Source organism: Phoenix dactylifera, chromosome 5 (assembly GCF_051530095.1).
Source record: "Phoenix dactylifera cultivar Ajwa chromosome 5, Ajwa_hap1_PhDact_Kaust_v1.1, whole genome shotgun sequence".
In the NCBI taxonomy this organism is placed as follows: Eukaryota; Viridiplantae; Streptophyta; class Magnoliopsida; order Arecales; family Arecaceae; genus Phoenix; species Phoenix dactylifera.
In genome coordinates, this window is record NC_143194.1 from 5913274 (window position 1) to 5935873 (window position 22600).

At 35.4% G+C, this 22600-nt stretch overlaps 1 protein-coding gene across 1 annotated transcript; it reads left to right on the forward strand.

The window, feature by feature from the left end:
- The first annotated feature begins 423 nt into the window (after positions 1 to 423).
- Positions 424 to 20852, forward strand: LOC103724148 (E3 ubiquitin protein ligase RIE1-like). Its single transcript, XM_039129393.3, has 5 exons — positions 424 to 1084; positions 10862 to 10981; positions 11729 to 11861; positions 11960 to 12118; positions 20267 to 20852. The coding sequence occupies exons 1-5, from the start codon at positions 594 to 596 to the stop codon at positions 20426 to 20428; spliced, it is 1065 nt and encodes a 354-aa protein (XP_038985321.3). The 5' UTR covers positions 424 to 593; the 3' UTR covers positions 20429 to 20852.
- Positions 20853 to 22600: the final 1748 nt, after the last annotated feature.

Genomic DNA, 22600 nt, shown 5'->3' on the forward strand with positions numbered 1-22600 from the left:
AGACATCCCCAATCTCTCTTACACAGCATACAGCCTCTTCCACTAACTGCTAACATCCACTTGTACATTTCCACTCACGTAGGTCCCACATAAACACCAAGACTAAACATCATTAGCTGAAAAGACTGTTCGCTGACAATAAAAACACTGTTCGCTAACTTAGTACACTGTACACCAGCAAGTCAAAACCTTAAAACCGAAAAAAATATACTAATGACGACCAATGCCACGAACATCTTCACAAATTTCTAAATGCGCCGCACACAAAAGTCAGCATCGCGGGGCCATACAATCCAATCACAGAAATTAGTTAACTTATTCGTGGAGTTACAGGTTACAAGCATTCAAAAAGGTAAAAAAAAAATTAAATTCCTCTGTACTCCAAGTTCCATCTGCCATTCCTGTTTCTCGGGGGGGGAGAGCGCAACGTCCAGAGCTCGTCGCCGACAAAAAGAAGGACTTATTCTAAAGAGGCAAAGAACCTTATGGATTTGGCATTCTCTTAATAGTATCACTCTTTTCTAGTTAGATAGATAGATAGAGAGAGAGAGAGATAGCCAAAGAAGTCCCGAGGGAGAGAGAGGGGGAGGGGGATGGAAGGAGAGGCTTCGACCGAGACGGTGTCCCCGGAGCCGCTGCTCCGGCCGGTCGGGGGGGAGCCGGCCCGGACGAGCCGGCTGGCGGCCACCCTGGGCCGGGCGTTGGGCCAGCGGGGGTCCTCGATGCTGGTGCGCGAGACGGCCGCGCTCCAGCTGGAGGAGCGGCGCGCCGACTGGGCTTACTCGCGGCCGGTAGTGGCGCTCGACATCGCATGGAACCTGGCCTTCGCCGCCGTGTCCGTCGCCGTGCTGGGGGCCACCACCGGCGAGCGGCCCAACACGCCGGTCCGGGTCTGGATCGCCGGGTACGCGGTCCAGTGCGTGGTCCACGTGGCGCTGGTCTGGGCGGAGTACCGGCGGCGGAGCGCTCAGCGGCGCGGGGTGGAGGAGCGCGGCGGCGGGGAGAGGGCGCGGTCGGACTCTGATGCCGGGGACAGCGAGGAGGATGGGGAGGAGGGCGGAGCGGGGAGAAGCCAGCAGTCTAGGTAGGAGCAGATTGATATTTGAGTTAAAAATTGTTGATTTTTTCAAGAAAGGTGTCATTTTTTTCTTTCCTTTGTTCTTTATACTTAGGATCAGGGTTTTTAAGTTGGTGGTTTAAAGTTCAGGTATCGAAAATTGTTGTTATCTGATATTGCATATTTCTTTTATATGAAAGTCTATGTGACTGATTTCTTCTGGGTTTTCTCTTTTTCCTTTTTTCGTTTCTTCAGATGAAGAGCTGCGATGTTATATTAGAATTTTAGGTGTTGAACTCTAGCCTATACCAAAATAAGCGAGGTTTCAAGTAGAGAGGAAAGATTGAATTTTGTGCTCAATTCTTGTGCTATCTGATTATTATAATTTTTCTAAAATGATTTTATGCAGTTCACAGTCTGGTGCGATGTAGAATATGTGAGATTACTTTGGGGGGAAGAAAGAGGGGGGGTGGGAGGGGGGGGGGGGGGGAGGGGGGACATGGTTTGATAAATTCTGATGGGGTTGTGATGTGAGGGTTGGAAATTTGGGGGGACATGATTTGATAAATTCTGATGCACGAACGTGGAGTATTTTGATGATCGGGAGGTGGTCTGGAGTTGTATGTAATATAAGAGTTTGTGAGTAGTTGTTCAGCAGCTCAACAGTGCTTGATATTTTTGAAAGAATGGGACTCACTTGCATTTGCCCTTGATTTTCTTATTGAGGAAGAGAACTCTTTTCTTAGATTAGAATGTGAGGTGGCACAGGAGAGAAATATCTATATTTGGATTCATGGACTGCACCCTGTGCCCGGGTAATGGACATAGTCTTATAGTGTTGGATGAAAGTGTGTATCAGATGTAGTTTGGAGCTTGAGTTTCATTGTATTGTTAGTTTATAGGATAATATTTTTATTTTGTACTGATGATATGGAGATTAAATGTTTTGGGATTTTTGATATACTTTCACGAACTGGATCCACTTCCATGGTTTAAATGTTGAGGGATTATGACAAATGTATGAGAGGAATATGCAGAGGTAAGAACGAATGAAAGGGCAAGAAGATAATGTGGAGGATACTTAATGTGGCTGGAAGTTCCTTAACCCACTCAAGTCTTTTTAACAGAAGTTTCTGCCTAAAGCTCAAGATTTGTCTTTTGGTAGACAAGATCAACATTTGTTTAAGATCCATAAATATGACTAAGAAAATCTGGAAAAATCTTTGAACTAGTAGTAATTGACTGAATGTAAACCAATTTGAGATCAGAAAATAATGCCTTAAATATTTATTATATACTGGCAATTTACTTCAACCTGAAATGTTGTCTGATTTCAGCTAAATTGTGTCTAATTATGTCAATCAGATTACATCTAGTTCTTGTTTCGAATTTACTGAGATGGCTATGAAGAAGGTTGATCTCAACCTCTATATTAGAAATGACTGAATAGCTTGTGTTCCCATTCTTTTCGGTTCTTTTCTGTTGATTAGGACTTTTAATGAGTTTATTTAAATCTTAGTACCTGAAGCTGGAGCAGGTATGGGAGCAGAGTTGGTGCAGGTTCAGGTCAGTGAATCTCTTAGAAAAATTCAAAAGGAAACACTTAGGAAGCTGGTTTGGAGTGAGTTTCTTAAGAGATTTCAAAGTGCGGCACCCTAGATAGAAGTTTCCGACTATATGTTTCAAATGCAGTGATTCTGCTTCTTCTGGTTTGTTGAAACAGCTTCCTCTATGGGAAAATTGGTATTTGAGCTGGTGTTCCTAATCAACAGTATGCCTGTGGGTATGAAAACTTGAGGCTCTGCAAAGTCTAGATAGATCACACTAAGGAAATTGAGTATGGACAAAGATCTGTTGAATTCTGGACATCCTTATCATTAGGCGATACTTTCTTCGATGCATGTGATGGATTTAAGAAAAAATGATAGTCTGATGATGTTTATGATCTGAAGGCATCTATGAATAAACTATTTAATTTTTTTTAATAAATATATTTTTCTTATATATGGACATCTACTAGCCACAAAATCATCAAACAAAGCCCAAGCATATGAGTTATTACTGCTATAGTACTATTGTTATTGCTATTAGAAATATGAAATTTTTATAATTATAACATAATACTAAAAAAATGTAAATATGCAAGCTCAGTGAAACTTTATTTAAAGGAAACAACACGAAAACTTGAATTCCATAGTGCAAACACTTCATTCCATTCCTGAGACCAGTTATTGCATAGACTTTCTCCTAAAATTAAAATAAGGAAGCCAACGTGATTTAATTAACTATTGAGACATGAGATAAAACATGGTATAGATATTCGAGTTCCACGTTGCTTTTTTTTAAAAAAATTTACTGCGCATCACCAAATTCAGATTTTTTAATATTGAATCCAGTATTTCTTGGCTGAACTTCATCTTCATAATCAATTCTTGCAGTCGTTCGCATACCTATAGATGAAATTTGAGTTAGACAACTAATGTTAGCTATTATGAAATTGATATTATGTATAGCTAAAACAGATGATCTTTTTTGTTGCTTAGGGTTCACATATCATGGCATTTCTTCTGGATCATTCGATGCTTCTAAAATCAAATCCTTCAACTTAAAAATATGGAAAAAAATATAAATTCAATAAACTAAACAGCTAATATTGGTGAATAATAATCAAGTAAAAAAATCTGTTAGCTACCTTTCATATAACAATTGAAAGTTTCAAGCATCATGCTTTGATCCATTTGTTAGGTTCACAATTTGTATGGTCATGAAACTACTTGGTTGTTATCAAAGTCTAGGATTATATTTGAGATTTCAGCATTACACCTAATCACTTCTTTAACTCCATTTGTTCATAGAATATACTCAACTCAACTCAGCTAAGCCTGAATCCCAAACTATTTGGGGTCGGCTAATTTGTTCATAGAATACAAGCCCTTAATTTCATATGGAGCCATTTAAATCCTAAAAGCTATGCAGACAGAAATGTTAAATTTTGTTCTTTATTTCGCTTTTGATTCATCATGTAGTTTTGGTCATCTTTTTTGAACCATACTCTTAGTGGCAGTTTCAGGTTATATCAGAAAAAAACCATATCCATACTAAGCCATCTATAATTGAAATATAGACTTGTTCCTAAGCTGCTGACCTAATTATTTTTTTTCTTTTTTGTCAAATGTCCACTTTAAAAAAGGAGAAGAAAATAGGAACAGTGAGGGGGATCTAAGGTAGACATTCAAATAAAATGAGAGAGAAAGCAGAGAAAATTAATGTGGAGAAGAGAATGTCATAAATTCTGAACACATTATCCTCACCACTTTTCTCTTAGGTATTTTTTTTTGTTTTTTTCTGAACAAGGAACTGTTCAACCTTTGTAATTTCCCAAACCAAACCTTGACCTGTCCAGAACCTACAACACTATTGTCACTATTCTAGGGGCCTAGGGTTGTTTTTTAAGAGCCTGTCCAATCCATGATGATTTATTAAGTCTGGCGCCTAAATGTGAACCTCACTTATTGATAATCGACTTGATCTTAGGTAACCTAAACCCAATATTTTAGGTCCTGGCAGGACGAGGGGCGTCTTGGCCGTCCTGTCCCATCCATGTGGGGAGAGAAGAAGAAAGAGGAAAGAAAAGAAGGAAGGAAAGGTGAAAAGGAAAAAGTGAAAGGAAAGAAGAAGAAAAAGGAAAGAAAGAAAGTAAGGAAGAAGAAAAAGAAAGAAAGGAAGGAAAAAAAGAAGGAAGAAAGGAATGAGAAACAAGAAGAAAAAGGGAAAAAAGAAATAAAGGAAGGGATAAGAAAAAGAAAGAAAAAGGAAAGAAATGAAAGTAGAAGAAAAAGAAAGAAAATGAGGAAGGAAAAGAAGAAAAAGAACGAAGAAGGGGAGAGAGATGGAGGAAATTTACTAGGATGTATGACTAGGACAACCGTCAGGATGGGGCGGGACAGCAGGGCATCCCGTTCTATGGAGAAACCAGGACACGTCCATCCCATGGGATTTAAAATCTTGCCTAAACCTAATCTGATCATAAAACCCTTACTTGAATCCGTTAAATTTGGATAGGTTTTGTAGAGGTCAGAAATTGCCATTGGCTAAACTAGAAGATATTTGATTTTATGTTATTGTTAAACAATTTAAATGCAATACCTTCTTGGTAAGATATTGAATCTAAACAGATTAAAAAACACATTAAATATCATTTACAATGTTCTTAAGGCAACAAAGAGGCAGCCAGGGGCCTGCGTAGCACCTAGGTGCTATGTGGGTGCCTTTGCTGGCACCCAGAGTTGAGGTGGCCCAACAATAATAAATTAAGACTGAATAATATATAAAAAGAGAAACCCAAAAAAATAGCTATAATATAATAATTAAAATAACTTATCAAATAAGATGTATTAAGTCAACGGTCACTCTCAACTTGGCACCATCCAATACTAAGTTACAAATTAATGTCATTATACATACTCAAACATGATGCAAAATGCTAAGGTAGGTGCCTAGGTGGCTCTGCCTAAGCAGACCATCTAGGCAGCCATCTTTTTTAAAACCATGTTCATTTGGTTAAATGACAATAAAAGTACTTTTGGATGCAGTTGTAAAAGATACATATGTGCACTGTAAATGTAACTTGATGCAAGTTTTAGATTATATTTATACAACACATCCACAATGTTTCTTCTACTATTCCTATGGAAAAATGTCATTGCCATGCATCTTCAAATTAATTAGTTTCATCTTTTAAATCTTATATTTTGTCAGAAGGCATTAATATAAATAGTAGAACATTTGAATGAAATTGAATATGTCAAAATTCAGAAAAATATGACCAAGTACATGATGGTTAAAGAAAGATATATTGAACTGAAAAAAGCAATAAATGTATTGGGGCTGAAATAGGCTTTCTATGAATTTGAGGTCTTATATATTACAGATCAATACAGTTAACTAAGTAATTATATTCAAATACAGAATTTTCAAAACTACATGGGGAAGTTGATTTAGAGTTTTGTGATTGTAAATTATAGTCATATCAAACAGATAAAAAACACTATTCTTAATACATGTTTGTCAAACTTTTGAACCATTATTGCACAAAAAGGTAGGTATTTATACTTGATTTACTTAATTACTGTTTGTTCAGGAGTTGAATTTATTGATTCTATATTTCATGTTTATGGTATAGGGTTTTCAGTGGGGATTTCCCCTCCTTCTCTCTCTCTCTCAAAAAAAAAGGATTTTAAATTTCATGCTTTACTTTGAAAGATTTATGTTGGAAGAAATAGGGTTATCTGGAAAAAGACACCACAATGTATTGATCCAACATATACAACAGAAATAATTTTTGCTAAATTTAGCCATTCTCATTATTTTTTAATATTTTCATGGCAAGTGTCAGTTGTCTATCATGCACCTTATCTTTCATTTGTAGCTAAAGAAGAGCCCTGAAAAACTACTTATGAAGATAAAATTATGACCTTGAAGTTTGGACCTTATGTAAACACAATTTACATTTGGAAAGCTGCTGCATTCTTTGAATGCAATTACAAATGAGAAAAAATGTTAAACTTATATAGTTATATTTTTTTTGTCTACTGACTAGTTATAATTTAGGGTTTTTTGCATGAATACCCTCCTAAATATCGAATTTTGTATGAATATCCTTCCAAAATTGATATTTGCATGTATACCCTCGTAAAACACTTGTTTTGCTATTCTACCCTGCTTTTTATTCTTGTTTTTGCATATGTACCTACGCCATCTAATGCCATTAAAAACTTAATGATTTCAAATTAAAATGAGTAAAATGCTCTTAATGGGTAGACGTGCAAAAAGAAACATTTATAAGGCGATCGCAATAGAGGACAAAGAAATAATTTTAAAATTCTATTTTATTTTTTATTAAAATAAATATGGTTTTTATTAATGATGTTAGAAAATCCGTTGGATTAAGTATCTTACTCTGGACGTTCGAGCTAAGTATTTTAATAAGGGTCTTCCCCTACTAAAGAATTGGGAATCCTTTTTACAAATCTCCTCAGCAAAACCGTAGAGAGAGCGGGCTACACCTAGCTTAGCCTATCCAATATCCGATTCAAAAAGAGCTTGGATTGCTGCTTTTCCTCTCTCTGTATAATTCAGTCAGTCCCAGTATTGGGTTATATTAGGGGCATTTGTGCAAAAATAGTGTTTTATGAGGGTACAAAAATAAATATAAATTTAAGAGGGTATTCATGCAAATTTAAAATTTTATAAGGGTATTCATGCAAAAAAACTCTATTATTTAAGACGTTTTTCTAATCAACTAATCCCAAATTATTTAGGCCCTGTTTAGGGGAGCTTTTGGAGGGCCAAAAAGCACTTTTGGATGAAAAAGGGTGTTTGGTAAAAATTTTGGAAAGCTGTTTTAGCTTTTCTAAAAAGCTAAAACCAGCTTTTTGAGAGAAGCTTCATTTTAGAGCTTTACGAAAAAGCTGTTTTGAGTTTTGTTGGAAAGCTGTTTTTTTACCAAAATACCCATAATAAAATATAACAATTATATACTTTGTCCCCTTATAAATCTAAAAATCGGCTGGAGCCCTAATAAAGAATCCTAGCCGTGGATTAGACTCCCTTTAGTGCAGAAAAAGATATTTTTGTTTCCTATTATTATTTTATACCTTTATTATTGTATTATACTATAAATATAATATTATATTACATTATATCATAATAATTAATATGTTATATTAAATAATTTAATATTAAATTATATTATGAAAAATTAATTTACACTTATAATTATAATATTTTGTACCTTTATTATTGTATTATACTATAAATATAATATTATATTACATTATACCATAATACATTAAAATGTTATGTTAAATAATTTAATATTATGTTATATTATGAAAAATTAATGTATGCTCATAATTATAATATTTTGTACCTTTATTATTGTATTATACTATAAATATAATATTATATTACATTATATCATAATATATTAATATGTTATGTTAAATAATTTAATATTATATTAAATTATTATGTTATAGTATATAATGTTATATTACTATATTATAATAATATTATATTATATTACAATAATATTATACTATATCACATATTTATATATTAATATATGTTATATTTTGTTATGCTCTGTTGTATAATACTATGTAATTTCCTTTATGGTAATTTTCTCTTACAAAAGTACTTTCTCAGTTTGTTTACTAAACATATGTTAAAGTTCCACAGCACTTTAAAAATGTAGTTACTAAATAGCAAACAGCTTTTTATAAAATCTCTACTTCAGAAAGCTCTACTTCTAATAGCTTTACTTTCAAAAGCTCTACTACCAATAGCTCTCCCAAATAGGGCCTAAGACATTTTATTTCTTTGTTTTTATTTATAAGTGGAAATTTAATTAGGTTATGATATTAATTGAAGTACTTGGTTTGTTTAAAAAAAAAATAATGTTAAACATAAATAGAGTTTATGTTCTGTTTGGTTTTCCACTTTATCTTTTTTTTTTTTTGATGTGTTATTCTCAAATTTGACAATATTCTTGATAATGTAAATTTAATGTTATGTTATAAAATTTTTATACCTTTAATATTTACGATGCAAGTGCTTTTGTCCAATTAGATGATTGTGTGAGGCCATCTGGTGATTTCCATTTATAATAAAAAGTGTTTACTTAAAAGAAGTCACAGATAGTTCTTCTCTAATCTTGTTATTGAATAAATTTGGCTTTATTTTTGGAATTTCCATTCACTTTGAGACTTAACATTTTTTCTGGTATCGCTTGTTGTCATCTTGTTGGAATGATTGCTAATGCTTTGCACATGTGGCATGTGTGCTCTTGGTATGATTGTTTACCTTACCTCAAATTCTTCTTGTCCCCATGTAGCAGTCTCTCATTGAGAAGATCCATTTTGGTTTTGGAGGATAGGTGGGTTATATGAAGTGAAGAATCATAAAGGGTTCTTTACCCTACCAAGGCTTTTCATTTAGAAGTTTAGACAATTATCATTTTTCTTTTAGATGAGTTCTAATATTTCTGCCAACTAATACAAACCTTTCAAAATCTGGAATAGCTGGTCTTTTCAGCAACCTTCGTACAAATCATATTAAATTCCTTAACATAAGGCTTCAAAGGACAAGTGGGTGGAGGTCTAAAGAGAAAGCAACATAATGATCATTATACATTTTAGTTACATTTCATCGCATACATGCCTTTTGTGCTTCCTATATGGGTTCCCACATTTTCTATATAGTTTGTGGCAAACTGTATAATAATCTGATGCTACACATGAACGCCTTAGTGTGGCCTCTCACAAATAGGGCATGCCTCTTTATTATAAATATCTTGCTTTATACTTATGAAATTAAGTCATCTTGCTGCTTGAGATTTAATTAGCAAAGCCTGGAATATATTCTCCTGATTTGGAACTTGTCTGTACTGGTTAGATCTATGAGTGACTTTATCTTCCCTCTGAATGAAACACAGATGCATGCATAAAACCAAAGAAAGGAAAAGATTGCATGCCAGCACTGCCTTGAGTGTAATCATTCAATCACGAGCACAATCCTATAATTGCTTTTAGGGCTTGGGCCTGGCGTAGCCCAAACAGGACTAATTCTCCTACCTTTTTTTATTTGCTTGTTTTGGAGCCATTTATAATCTGAAAATTTGCTCATTATCAATGATAAAACAGGCCAATCTGTATAGGTTCATTTATCAGATGAGATAGAAGATGTATATTTTTTCAATCTATGGGAAATCTATAAATATTTTATACTTTTTGAAAATGTAAAAAAATGTTGTTAAGTTATTTGGCTCTGTAAGAACTGTTTGTACTTTTGAATAATATTGGAGAAAGATGTTGTTAAGCTGCTAATCAAGCTAACCCCAACATTAGTTAAGCTCAGCCCAGTCTGAAAAATTGATTGGGACTTTGACTTTATAATCTTTTGGAAGAGAAATCATATGAACACATTTGTCACCTTATTTACTGCAATCCATTGATCTCATAAGGAAAAATGAATAAATCATGCAGTTAGCATAAAAAAAAAGAAGTCCTGGATCAATTTAGTTTCAACTCCCCTTCACTCTCTCTCTCTCTCTCTCACACTTACACACACAATCTACAAATCAGACTCCCTGGGCTTGCAAAAAAGAGAGTGATTTGGGAAAGAGAAATGGCGAGCATATTTACCTTATTGACATAATCGAGTTTCGGTGGATTTACCTTTATATGCAATTAATTTTATGATGGCACATGCTGATCATTGTTGCAGCATATGCTATGCAACATGGAAATAGGGGACTGACATTTATTAAAATAGTATAGTATGCAACGTTTACTATGTTACTGTGTCAATAATCATGCAGCATGGGTAATACAACATGATGCTTGAATTAGTGGAATGTAGAAAACAAGTTGTTTCACATGTGAGCGATGAATTTTGTTACATTTTTCAGTGTTATGCTGCAATATGTGATGTCATTTGATAAACTTAACATGGTCCGCATGGCATTTAAAATCTGACTAAAATAATATGTTGATATGTCTGACGTAATAATTTGATGAATTATTTAGGTCTTTTCCCCTGGAAGAGAATGCTGTACCTCTTTGTAGTCTCTATATCAATTAACAAAAGAGAGTAAATCTCTTTGGAACCTCAGGCAGCCTATTCGACATTTTTGCTCCTCTCGTTTGAGCAAAATATTTTTGGCTTTATGTGTTTCAAATATATATTAATTCTTTGCTTTGCAAAATTATAATTCTAATGAGTGATGGTGATTGGTGCCAGTGCTGCAAAACGATGTGAATCTCTTAATACCATGGCATCCTTTTTGTGGTGGATTATTGGCTTCTATTGGGTGGTTTCTGGTGGTGAAACTCTCTTGCAAAATGCTCCAAGGCTTTACTGGTAAGCTTAATGTTTGTCTTGAAAAATACTTTTTTCCCTTTTTCAAGATATCAATATCTAGTTTAATTTTTATGCGCCAATGATCACCAATGTCTTAAGCTTTTAGGATGTCCACTGACAATCAGCTAGGATTCTGGTCCTGAGCGGTACAGCCTGCTGACTGAAGAAATTGACACCTCCTAGTGGCCATTATTGAGAGAACATCTTGTCAAGATTGTTTTATGTTGCTGATTTTAGCTTTTTTGGATCATAAACCTGCTAAATCTTTGCTGATTGTTTTGAAGTTTTTATATGATAATGACCATTTTTTCGTTCTTTCCTCAGAAGACCTTTATGGGGATCACATTTTTGATGAATTTATCAAAAACAGAGATTAAATATATTTTCTTACTTTCTATTTATGCTGAATTTTGGATGTTGATGGCAGCACCGAATTTCCTTCTGTTGAAATAAGTGGCCTCAATAAGTTGTATCTGCTTAATCTCACAATTCCCCCCTATCAATAATTGATTTTAATTGAATTGAAGATTTTTAATGATGCTGATCATCGCCTAAATGAAAAGGGAACTAAATGCACAAGTCAATCACCTACACCTCCCCCCCCACCCCTCCCCACTTCTGTTTTCATCAATGAATTTTCTGGCTTTTGAATGGCAATAGGGCTTGATTGCCTTTCAAAAACAATCGGTTTTTTGCATATGCAATTACTTCCTGACAGTGTATCTTTTTTCGTCATGACTTTCTCAGGTTGACCATTGTTTTCCTAGCATTTGATGTCTTCTTTGCCATCTTTTGTGTGGCATTGGCCTGCATTATTGGGATTGCACTTTGCTGTTGCTTGCCGTGCATTATTGCAATTCTGTATGCTGTGGCAGGCCAGGTAAGAGTTGGAGGATTTCATAGTCAACAAATAAAGAAATTATTTGAAAGAGCTTACGGTGGCTACTTATTTTCATTTATTTTGTTCTGAATAAACAGCAAGGTGCATCAGATGCAGATATTAGCATTCTACCGAGATATAGATATTCTGAGCCTTGTGTCAATGGACCAAAGACAACTGAAGAAGGATTAATGGTTCCAATTGTAAACAACAATGGAATTTCAACATGTGAACGTGTTTTACTACATGAGGATGCAGTAAGGCTTCTTGTCTTTCATAAAATTTTTGTTCTATCATATTACATGGAAGTTTAGACCAAAACTCTCATTTGACATGTTTCTATTGGTATCTTGTTTGTCATGTCACAATTATTATTATCATTAGTACATCATTTAAAGACCTTTGGTATTGAGGTTTAGTAACCTCTGCAACATGAATCTTTTTTTCCTCTTGTGAGATTATGTTGGTATTACCTACCACTTCTCAGGAACATAAAAGAAGCATACATTTGTTGAACATATTCTTAAAGCTTGATTTGGTACTTGTGGTATAAAGACTGATGTTGATAGCGACTTTGAATATTTACATCAAGATTCGCCATCTCAGTTACGGATCCTGTACCAGTGCCACACTAGCACTGTGCCGGTATGGTACAGTACGGAGTCTTTTTGGCATACCAAGTATCGGTACATCACTCATACTGGGTACCGGTACTGAACCGCTATAGTATGATACGCCCCATACTGCCCGGTTTGGGCCAGTACAACGAACCATGATTTACATAATTTCCAAATTTTCAAAACATAGTGTTAGCCTTTTAGATTGGATGCGGATGAGAAACATTACATCCACAAGATTGGTCATTCCCTCGCATTGCTCCTTATTGTGTTACAAGGGGATTTTTATATGAAACCATATGCTTTCATGATTTATTGTAGACTCCCTATTATTTTATACCCTACAAAATGCTTCTGCGTTAACTCTTTAACAAGGTCCACCCAATTACTGTATAATAACTGCTTTCCCTCATTAATGATTTTGCTACAACTCATGCCCTGCCATTTCTCCTACCTGCTCTTCTTTGCTCTAACCAAGGAGACCAAACCATCCCATTGCTTTCCCTCCCGTCCTTGCTATGTGACTGAAACCATAATCCAAGTTCATATATGCAGATTCGAAGAAAGGAGATTGGTAGGGAAAGGCATTGATTGTTCTTATTTTCATTTTTTTTTAGAATAAAGGGTAAGGTATCAATCAAAGGCATGGATATGCAGTTAAAGACAACTCTAGGAATGAAGAGCCCAAGATCCTATAGATTGCTTCAATGTTTTATTCAGTGATTTGCAGTTCCACGCTTTTCCCTTTCCGATTCCTGTGTCCTAGATAAGAACTGTTCTATATTGACAAGGCTTTCATTTCACTCTCTTCTACATACCAGTATGCATGGTTAATATTCGTCAATGATATGAATTGATTTCTATCATATTGAAACTCAATTTCAACTTCATGATCAAGTCAGCACTTTTATAAGAAGGATCATAGCTTAGTTCTGAAAGAAATTGAATTAACGTCATGAGATCATATTTTGATTCTATGCATGATTGTTTCCAGCATGGTGGAAAGGTGGAGTCAGTAAAGAGCAAAGTCCATGAAGTGTTTTTGTTGCTACTGACTTGAAGAGACCATCATGATAGTTGATGGCTTGATGGATTTGGACTTAAAAGGGGAGTGAGAAAGAGAGGGGACAAAATATTGGAGCTTTTGGATAATCCAAACAATGGAGGATAAGATGGTGGGCACTGTCCCATTCAGCTCCCCTTCTCTCCTTTTCTCTGACTACATGGACACATGCAGGATAGGGATACGGGTGATCAGATAGGAAGGGGTGGGGAATGGGTGGGAGGTCTGAGTGCTGGTGCTTTCTCATTCAGTTAGATAAAAGAAGTGATGGTGTGTGAGAGCAGGCGGACTCACATTGTTACAAAATCAGAGGACAAAATCAGTAATCACATGACAGCTGGATGGTTTCAGTTATTAGTTGTGATGGATTAGAGACGAGAGTATAATAATCCCATGACTAATTGCTAGGCTGATTTGGAGGAAACGAAAAAATAAGGAGTTTCTGAAAAATCCTAACAGCATGAGGGGGTGGTATAAAAATTACCCTTTTTACAAATAATTCTATAAGATGATGCTGTAGTTCCTTACTAGATCAGCTAAGGTATTCCCATAAATGACTGCATTTCCCATGAATATCTCACATGACCTTTTAGCCCATCCTGCATCAATTTTATGTAAAGCATCCTCTACTTATATTGACCTTTCTTAACATCTGGATCCTCTTGAATATATACTCTTAGCATTGTTATTTGTTAGTCTTTGCTTAGTCTCCATGCTTAACTGTCTATGTAGACACTCGTTGGATTATATTTAAATAAAAAGCCCATTGAATGTCCTGTGACTAGCTATTTGCTTTTTTTCAGTGGTTACACCATTTGCATCATGGTGGTATGTTTGTTGTCTGACCATGATGACCTTGTGCTTCCCTGGGTTTGTCTTCATTACGATTTAAAGAACTAATATCCTCTAAAAAAAAAGGGAAACTCATGCAAGTATAGAGCAAATTAGCCACTTAAAAGAAGAGAACCACTGATATATACATAAATGGACTACTACTCATCAATCTCTTTACAATGGATAGCTACCAACCTGCCAGCTCCATACTCTAGACAATCAAAATCTAGCAGGGTAGAATTTTTTTCTTTAGATATTAGTGTTTTATTTCCAGCCAATAATTTCATAAAAAGGTGAGTGATAAGATGTTCAAAAAAATAATGGTTTGATTTTTGCTGTAGTTGAGGGTGCTTTTGGTTTTGACTAGAACATGTTTTTCCAAAAAAGGAGGGAACCTACGATACTTGCACCTCTGGAGATGGTGTAAAAATTTTGGCATGCATGAGAGCCCATTGACCTAAGAAGAGGGTTTACAATTTGATCCTGTCAGCAGGGTTTTGAAGTTATTTTTTTTACTTTTTTAAAAGCATGACCTAGGCTTTTCTTAGGCAACTGCAAACCAATCTCTGCATGATGAATAGCTGGCCAGTATACTCATCAATTAAAAACTCTAAGGACTCAGGGACTCGAAGTTTTTTTTTCAGCTACCTTACCTAGAGAAGGACATTAGTAGGATGCTTGAGAATCAGCCTCTTGATTGCTGTTTTTCATCTTCATTTATAACTATTTTCATGAGAGGGGTAATTCTACACCACTCCACGAGATCTAAAGTTTTGTTTCTTGGTCATGCTATTTCTTTTTATTATGGCATATCATTTTGTTTTCCTCTCTATCATATGAAATTATCTGATACCATAAAGTGTTATTTTAAAGATTCAAAATTATAAAAAAGTCAAATTGTTAGGGACATGCTAAATAAGGAAACAAAAATCTAAGGTTATTTAGTTAAGTTATTTTAGTGTAAATGTAACATGTTCCAACTATGTTAGTATTTAATTTGACTTTAAATTTATACGTAACTTCATGAGGTAGTACGGCATATATGAAATCTGCACCAATGTTACTTGTCTAAAACATATGATGGTTGTAATGAGGCTCACGTATTGAATTATATTTATAAATATTTGTAGATCTTTTTCCTATTTTTCAACTTAAATTCTAACTGATTTCCATCTTTTATTCTGTTTGTTTTATGTAGCTGAATGGATTTACCCAAACCAGGCCTAAAGGCGGTCAAAACAGTCTGTATCCATCTTAGCATCACATTTCACATAGACCATGAAATTAAATTTCACTTGGTTCTTTGAATTTTAAATTTGTACCTATCAGCTGCATCCTTCCATGAGGTTTGAGTAATCAAGCAAACAATGAAGATGAGGTCTCTTGCTTCTCTTTCCAGTTCTAAGGAACAAAATTTGTAAAATATAATCAAATACATAGAGATTATTATTCTAGTCACCTTGTAAGTAAAGATGCTATCCTCACAAGCCTACCAGATGCTAAACAAAGATTGACATAAGTAACAAGAATAATGGAAACTATCGCAGATCTTCCGCTAGGAAGTTCACCATGATGGCTATTTTCTTGCTCAATCTAGTGGTGGAATAATTAGCACTTGAAAATCTACATGTCATGCATCACCAACTAAATCATTCAAACACTTAAAGTTTGATAATAAAATACGCACCTGTTACCTAGTCATTAAACTTGTGTCCTTTGAAAAGTTGTGTAGAAGCAGTACTAATTAATGACTATCATGGGTAACAATGATTGAATTAACCAAAGTGTCGTGCTGCTTTCCTTCTGTTCCTTGCTATGTAACTGAAACCATAATCCAAGGTCACATGTGCAGAAAGGCATTGATTGTTCTTTTTTAATTTAGAATAAAGGGAAAGGTATTAATCAAAGGCATGGACATGCGGAACAAAAAAAGGAGCCAGAAATTTAGAGCTACATACAAAGAACAGGTCCCATCCCATACAATAACAAGATAGAAGACAGTAGACAAAGAATTAACATTCGCTACAGAAAATGGAAACTCATACAAGAACTGAGGACACTAGCCACTTAAAAGAAGAGAACCCCATATGTGTACATAAATGGATTAGTGGTCATCAATCTCTGTACAATGGGTAGCTGCCAATCTGCTAGCTCCATACTCTAGACAATCAAAATCTAGAAGGTTAGAATTTTTTTTCTTGAAATATTAATATTTTCTTTCCAACTGATAATTTTAGCAAAAGGTTAGTGATAGTGTTAAAAAATGATGGTCTGTTAAGTGTAGTTGAGTGTGTTTTTGGTTTCAACTATATCATGTTTTACCAAAAGAAAAGGGAAACCTACAATACTCGCACCTCTGGACATAATATAAAATTTTTGGCATGCTTGAGAACCCAAAGTGCTAACAAGAGGGTTTACAATTTGATCCTGTCAATGGTGTTTAAGGGTTTTTTTAAATCCCCTTTTCTAAAAAGCATCTTCTAGGCCTTTCTTAGGCAACTGCAAACCAATCACTGGGTAATGAATAGCTGGCCAGCAAACTTATCATTTAAAAACTCTAAGCCTCAGGGACTTAAAATTTTATTTTCAGCTACCTTTCCTCGAAAAAAACATTAATAGGATGCTTGAGATTAGCTCATGATTGCTGCTTTCTGCATCTCCAATTTTAACCATTTTCAGGAGGGGAGGGGGTTAATTCCACAGCACTGAACCTCATCTACAAGGTCTAAAAGTTACTGTTTGTGGAGCATGCTATTGCTTATCATCATGGCATGTTGTTTTGTTTTCCTTTGTATCATATGAAGGTGTTATTCTAAAGTTACGAAATTTGGAAAAGTCTAATTATTAGGAACATGCTAAATAAGAAACAGATATCCAAGGGTATTTATTTAAGTGATTTTGGTATAAATGTAATATATTCCGATTATGTTAGTATTTAATGTTCAAACTAATATATGTGTCTTCTCAAGGAAGTACAGCATATGTCAAATCCATACCTATGTTACTTATGTAGTACATATAATGGTTGTAATGAGGCTCACCCATTGAATTTTATTTATAAATATTTACAAATCTTTTTCTATTTTGCAACTATTCTAACTATTTCCATCCATTATTTTGTATGATTTATTTAGCTGAATGGATTTACCCAAACCAGGCATAGAGGAGGTTGAAACAGTCTGTATCCATCTCAGCATTGCATGTGAAATTGTCAAGCCAAGAAATAATTTGATTTGGTTTCTTTGAATTTCAAATCTGTACATATCAATTGCATCCTTCCACAAGGTTTGAGTAATCAAGCAAAAGATGAAGATAGATGAGGTCTCTTGCTTCTCTCTCCAAGGAACAAAATTTGTAAAACTATAATCATGTACATAGAGATTATTCTTATCATCACCTTGAAAGTAAAGGTCCTATTCTTGCATGCCTATCAAATGCTAAACGAAGATTTCATGGGTAATAAGAATCATGAAAACTATTGCATCTTCTGGTAGGAAATTCTCCATGATGGCTACTTTCTTGTTCAATCTAATGGTGGAATAATTCTGGAGTCGCTTGGAAATCTACACATCATGCGCAAACAAATAAATCATAAAAACACTTAAAATAGGTAATAAAAATTGCACCCATTACCTAGTCATTAAACCTGTGTCCTCTGAAAAGTTGTGTAAAAACAGTATTAAATAATGACTATGACAAGTAATAATGAGAGAATTAACCTAATTGTTTTAATGCCAGTAACACAAAGTTGTTAACCATATAGGATATCAATATAGATAATTAATGCAAAAAAGATTGAAGTAGAAGGCCTATATGTAGATTTTGCTGTTCTAGATAGAGCAAATGAGGACCAAGTGAAGCTAGAAAGAGGCTAAATTGGGATTAATACAGGCATTTCTTGGACTTTGACATTTGGTATTCAGGTTAAGAGTTTGGATGTGATTCTGTCGCATTTACTGCTCGCATTAAGTCAAGTTGCACTAGCGGATGAAAATGATCCAATAAATCAATTTGTTAAATTGAGCACCCAAACCGCAGCCAATATTCATATTTAATTTGGATATTTCATATATATGTGATTCATCAACAAAGAATGTTCAATCTTCAAATTTTGACATATTTTTGTACAAGACATAAGTTAATCTAGGATGCACTGATGGAGGTTCTTAGTTTTAATTGTGTATTTCTATTACTAGAATGACTTTATGAGGTCTAATTGGCTTTACAATTTTAAACCTATAGTTCAAACATTTATTTTGAAGGCTGAAAAATGCCAATGAAGGTCAGACTTTGTCTAAGAGCTTGTGGTGGGGAGGAGCCAAGCTCTAGTACGTTCAGCATGGTGTCTCGTGGGTTTGACCATTAGGACCTGGCTCTGTCTGAGACTATATGAGAGGGGGCAGTCAACCCAGTCTTTACACAGCCATTTCTGTTTGTAAATCATGTGATCATATTTGTAACTTTAATCTCGAGGTCAGGCATTTCCGAGAGACTGAAAAGCACCGATTAATGTCTAGCTTGATTAAGGGCTTGTTGTGGGGAGGAGCCAAGGTTCAATATGATCAACTTTGTATCTGGGATGGCCGTCAATTAAAATGCTCATTCTGGCCAGTGAAGCTGTTATCTTATCAGCGATTTAGCTGTATGTGACCTTGATCCTACAAGCAGTGAATCTCAAGCTTCCTTTTCCATGTTGTGAACTTTGTCTGGGGCTTATAGTTCCATTTTAAAATCTATTGAATGACTGCAGGTGCAAATGTAGAAGATGATAGGCTTCGGCAATGAATTTTTATGTCAAGTCACTTGATTCTGTTTTTCCGATTAATTTACTGTTCACTATCCCAGAAGTCGGCCATCAGAGTTTGGTTGTCTAGTTGTAGATTAGATTGGAAATTTTGCAGGGAGGTTGTATTCTTTCAGAGACTGGTCACTTTATCCCAATGTTTCCTTTCATCATTCAGGATTTTGCTATTTAAGTTACTGAGAAGATAAGCTGTCTTTTTTTTTTCCCGAGAGAAGGCTTGTGGGGTGGTGCAGGGGAAGGTTTCTAAAGAAGCAACTCTTTCTTTGTTTCTTACAGGAGAAATGTATGATGAAGAAAGAATCAAAGTACCCATACCTGCCATACCTGCTGGAGTACGAAACCAGCATGCTTCTTAGTGCTGGCATGGCAAAAGCAAGATGATGTACCCCACGTTTAGTGGTACCTTACTAGTGCAGTGCATTATGGCTGGTATGGGCCAGTAGGCACTGCTACTTAATTCTTCAATTAAGGAGACTTGTAGATGTTAATTGGCCCACACGTAGGATTGTCCATCTTGTCGATTATGATTCATGGTAACTTGACTGCTACTTTGTTAATCTACAGTTTTCTTGCAACTTAAATCAGGATACCTGCGCCCATTCGGCAAACTTCTGGGATTATCCCTTATTTCTGTATTGATTATATGCCACAAATATATATTCATATCTGAAGTTTCTTATACTGATCCTGTGCTGCAGTTTTTAATTTAGTAACCTGCTTCTCTCGTTGGCTGACTTTACCATAAAACATTCTGATTTTCGCCCCTTTTGCACTTTGCATAACTACCTACACCTTTTCAGTTTTGTTATTATTTAATTATAGTCGTGTCTGTAAGTTCATAATGTGTACTTCTGGGGCTGTTAGGACTAATGTGTGACAGATGATCATGTATTTGAACCTCGAATGCTATCAGCTTGCATGCCCAGATTCTACGAATAACAATGTAGTTTTGCTTGAATGAGATTACTATTCTGGTGCAGATTGTGGCAGTCCTTACGAAGGATAGGATATGGTATTATCTCTGTTATGTTTGAAATAGTGTGATTTCGGTTGGATTTTTGATGTCTGATCCCCACTCTCCTTTCAGGGGTGTTGTATTTGTCTGACGCCATATGAAGATGGAACCGAACTCCATGCACTTCCATGCAACCATCATTTCCATTCCACGTGCATTATCAAATGGCTCCGTATCAATGCAACCTGCCCTCTTTGCAAGTACAACATTCTCAAGGGGAATGATATTCTGTGAAGAACTACAATCAACATGACCTTCTGTTTGATTGTTTCTCTTCTTGCTTGTACATAAAGAATGCAAAAGAATGAAGAAAGTGCAGTATTTGCAGATGCAGTGATTGGTGCCAAAAATTGCCTCGTCTATCGACTTCACATTCGCTTGGCACGGTGAGCTGATACTTCAAAATAGATTGGTGAGTGTTCGTAACAAACTTGCTTGATGTCGATGAATGTTTGGTGTAGCTAGTTTGATTGAAGATTAAGTCTTTTGTAACCGTGGCTTGGCTTAACGTTGTTGTAAATATTTAGTCTTGTAACAGCTTTTGCTTTTTCTGTTACACAAGATCAGAAAGGTTTTATTTCGGCAGCATTTCCTGTACCAGCTCTGAAGTTCTTTATACTTGCTAATATCATTTTGATGTTTCAAGCCTTTGATGAAAGTATCACCCTGTTTATGGCGGTCATCAAATATCAGCTAAACTGCTGGCTTCTCTCCAGATATGTATTTGGGATTTCTCCAAAAAAAAAAAAAAGAGCCATTTTTCTTTAGTTGCTTAATTTTGTTAGGAGTGGAGTTGCTCTGAGAATGGAATTGTTTAGTGATCCTGGCTATCTTAAGGCTATCTTAATGCCCATTCAGAAAATTTTCCCTTAGCTTCAGCACGATGCTGTCGCCTACACTGCTGGTGCAAGCCGGATCGATGTGCGGGATCCGAGCCTGAACCATTCAACTAGATGGATTTTGTGCTCAAAACCAACAAAACTAAAAATTCTGTAAACTAGTATGAGTGGCATCAAGTACAGCACCCAAAACCCATTGGCTAAAAACCAGGAAGCAAATCTTTCTCGATTCTGCTGGATGCTTTCCGCTGCTCACTCCATGAGATGCAAGTTTAAGGGATATAAGTGAGAGACTATTGATGTACAGTCAAGAAAAATAAATGCAAGAGTATGGTTTAGAGTTTTATGTTGGGACTTTTTAAGAAAGCAATTGCATGAAGATAAATTAATTAGCACTTCAAAGGAAAAGATTATCTTAAGAGCATGGTGAGTTGTTTCGTGTGGTTAACGGCGGAAATAATTGGACAGCCTACCGACACATGGATGCTCCAAACTTATGATTATGTATGGCGGGATATAATAGATCACAGATGTCAAAATTTTTGTCAGTTCAGTTTAATTGTTTCACTGCAATAGTTAATTACACTGGCATCTCAAATTAGACCCTTGACAGGCACCAACTCAGCCTTTAGACTGTTCCATTCACCATCAAAAAAAAAAAATGCGCCATATTTTACGCTTTTAGTTGAAAGCAGCATAAGTTCAGAGTTCAGAATTTGTCCCCACGTTGCTAGGCTTTAGATTCTTTTGCATTAATTTCTAATTTTCATGTACAAATGTTTGCATATCTTCTACTTACATCTGGACATTATAAAATAGGGATAACAGCTAGGTGACAAGAATTCAGTTATGAGGATTAGAAGGTCTCTAAATAAGTTGGATGAACAGTCTAAAACAGGAGGTAATTTCTCAGGTTCAACCGGTTTTAGTGATGGAATGTGCGTTGACTTGTGAAACACGTCGAATGTTTGAGGCCAGTGTACTTTCTTCAACATATGTGGCAATTTGGAGCTCTGTTAAGTATTGGAAAATTTATGTTTGCTGCTCATACAGTTACTCTAGATAAATAAATCAATAGGTCACAAAATATCAGGGCCTATTATGGATGATACTTAGACTAGAATTCGCCATCCCCTGTACAAATAGTTAATGGTGGTATACTCCAAAAATCGAACCGTTTCATGATTGCCTTGAGGTGCATTCAATGAGATGATTTGAAGGTGAATCTAAGCTAGTCCATGGTACCTTCATGGGTGCCTGACACCAGGTGATTGAAAGAAGTCCCACATGAAAACCCAAGTAAGAAAAAAAAAGATTAGTGCCTTTATGTTGTCATGAATGGTGCCGCAAGTAGCCCTGCCTAAACTGTAATACCCACTTGAAGCCATGGATCTGGTTGTTTCTTATGGGCAACTCATATTCCTTTCTCTTATGGGCCATGGCTTGTCAAGAATATTAAGAAGAAAGTCCAATCAGTTGGAACATTTAAGGCAAGGACCCCAAACCAGAGAAGACCAAATGCTAGTAGGAGCCAATAACCGAGTTATGAATCCATGGTCTTCTGAAT

Excerpts from the sequence above, each read along its gene's own strand:
- LOC103724148 (XM_039129393.3), top strand. The coding sequence starts at position 594 with ATGGAAGGAGAGGCTTCGACCGAGACGGTGTCCCCGGAGCCGCTGCTC. Across the intron at positions 1,085-10,861 it reads GGGAGAAGCCAGCAGTCTAG|TGCTGCAAAACGATGTGAAT; the intron begins GTAGGAGCAGAT and ends GATTGGTGCCAG. Across the intron at positions 10,982-11,728 it reads AATGCTCCAAGGCTTTACTG|GTTGACCATTGTTTTCCTAG; the intron begins GTAAGCTTAATG and ends TGACTTTCTCAG.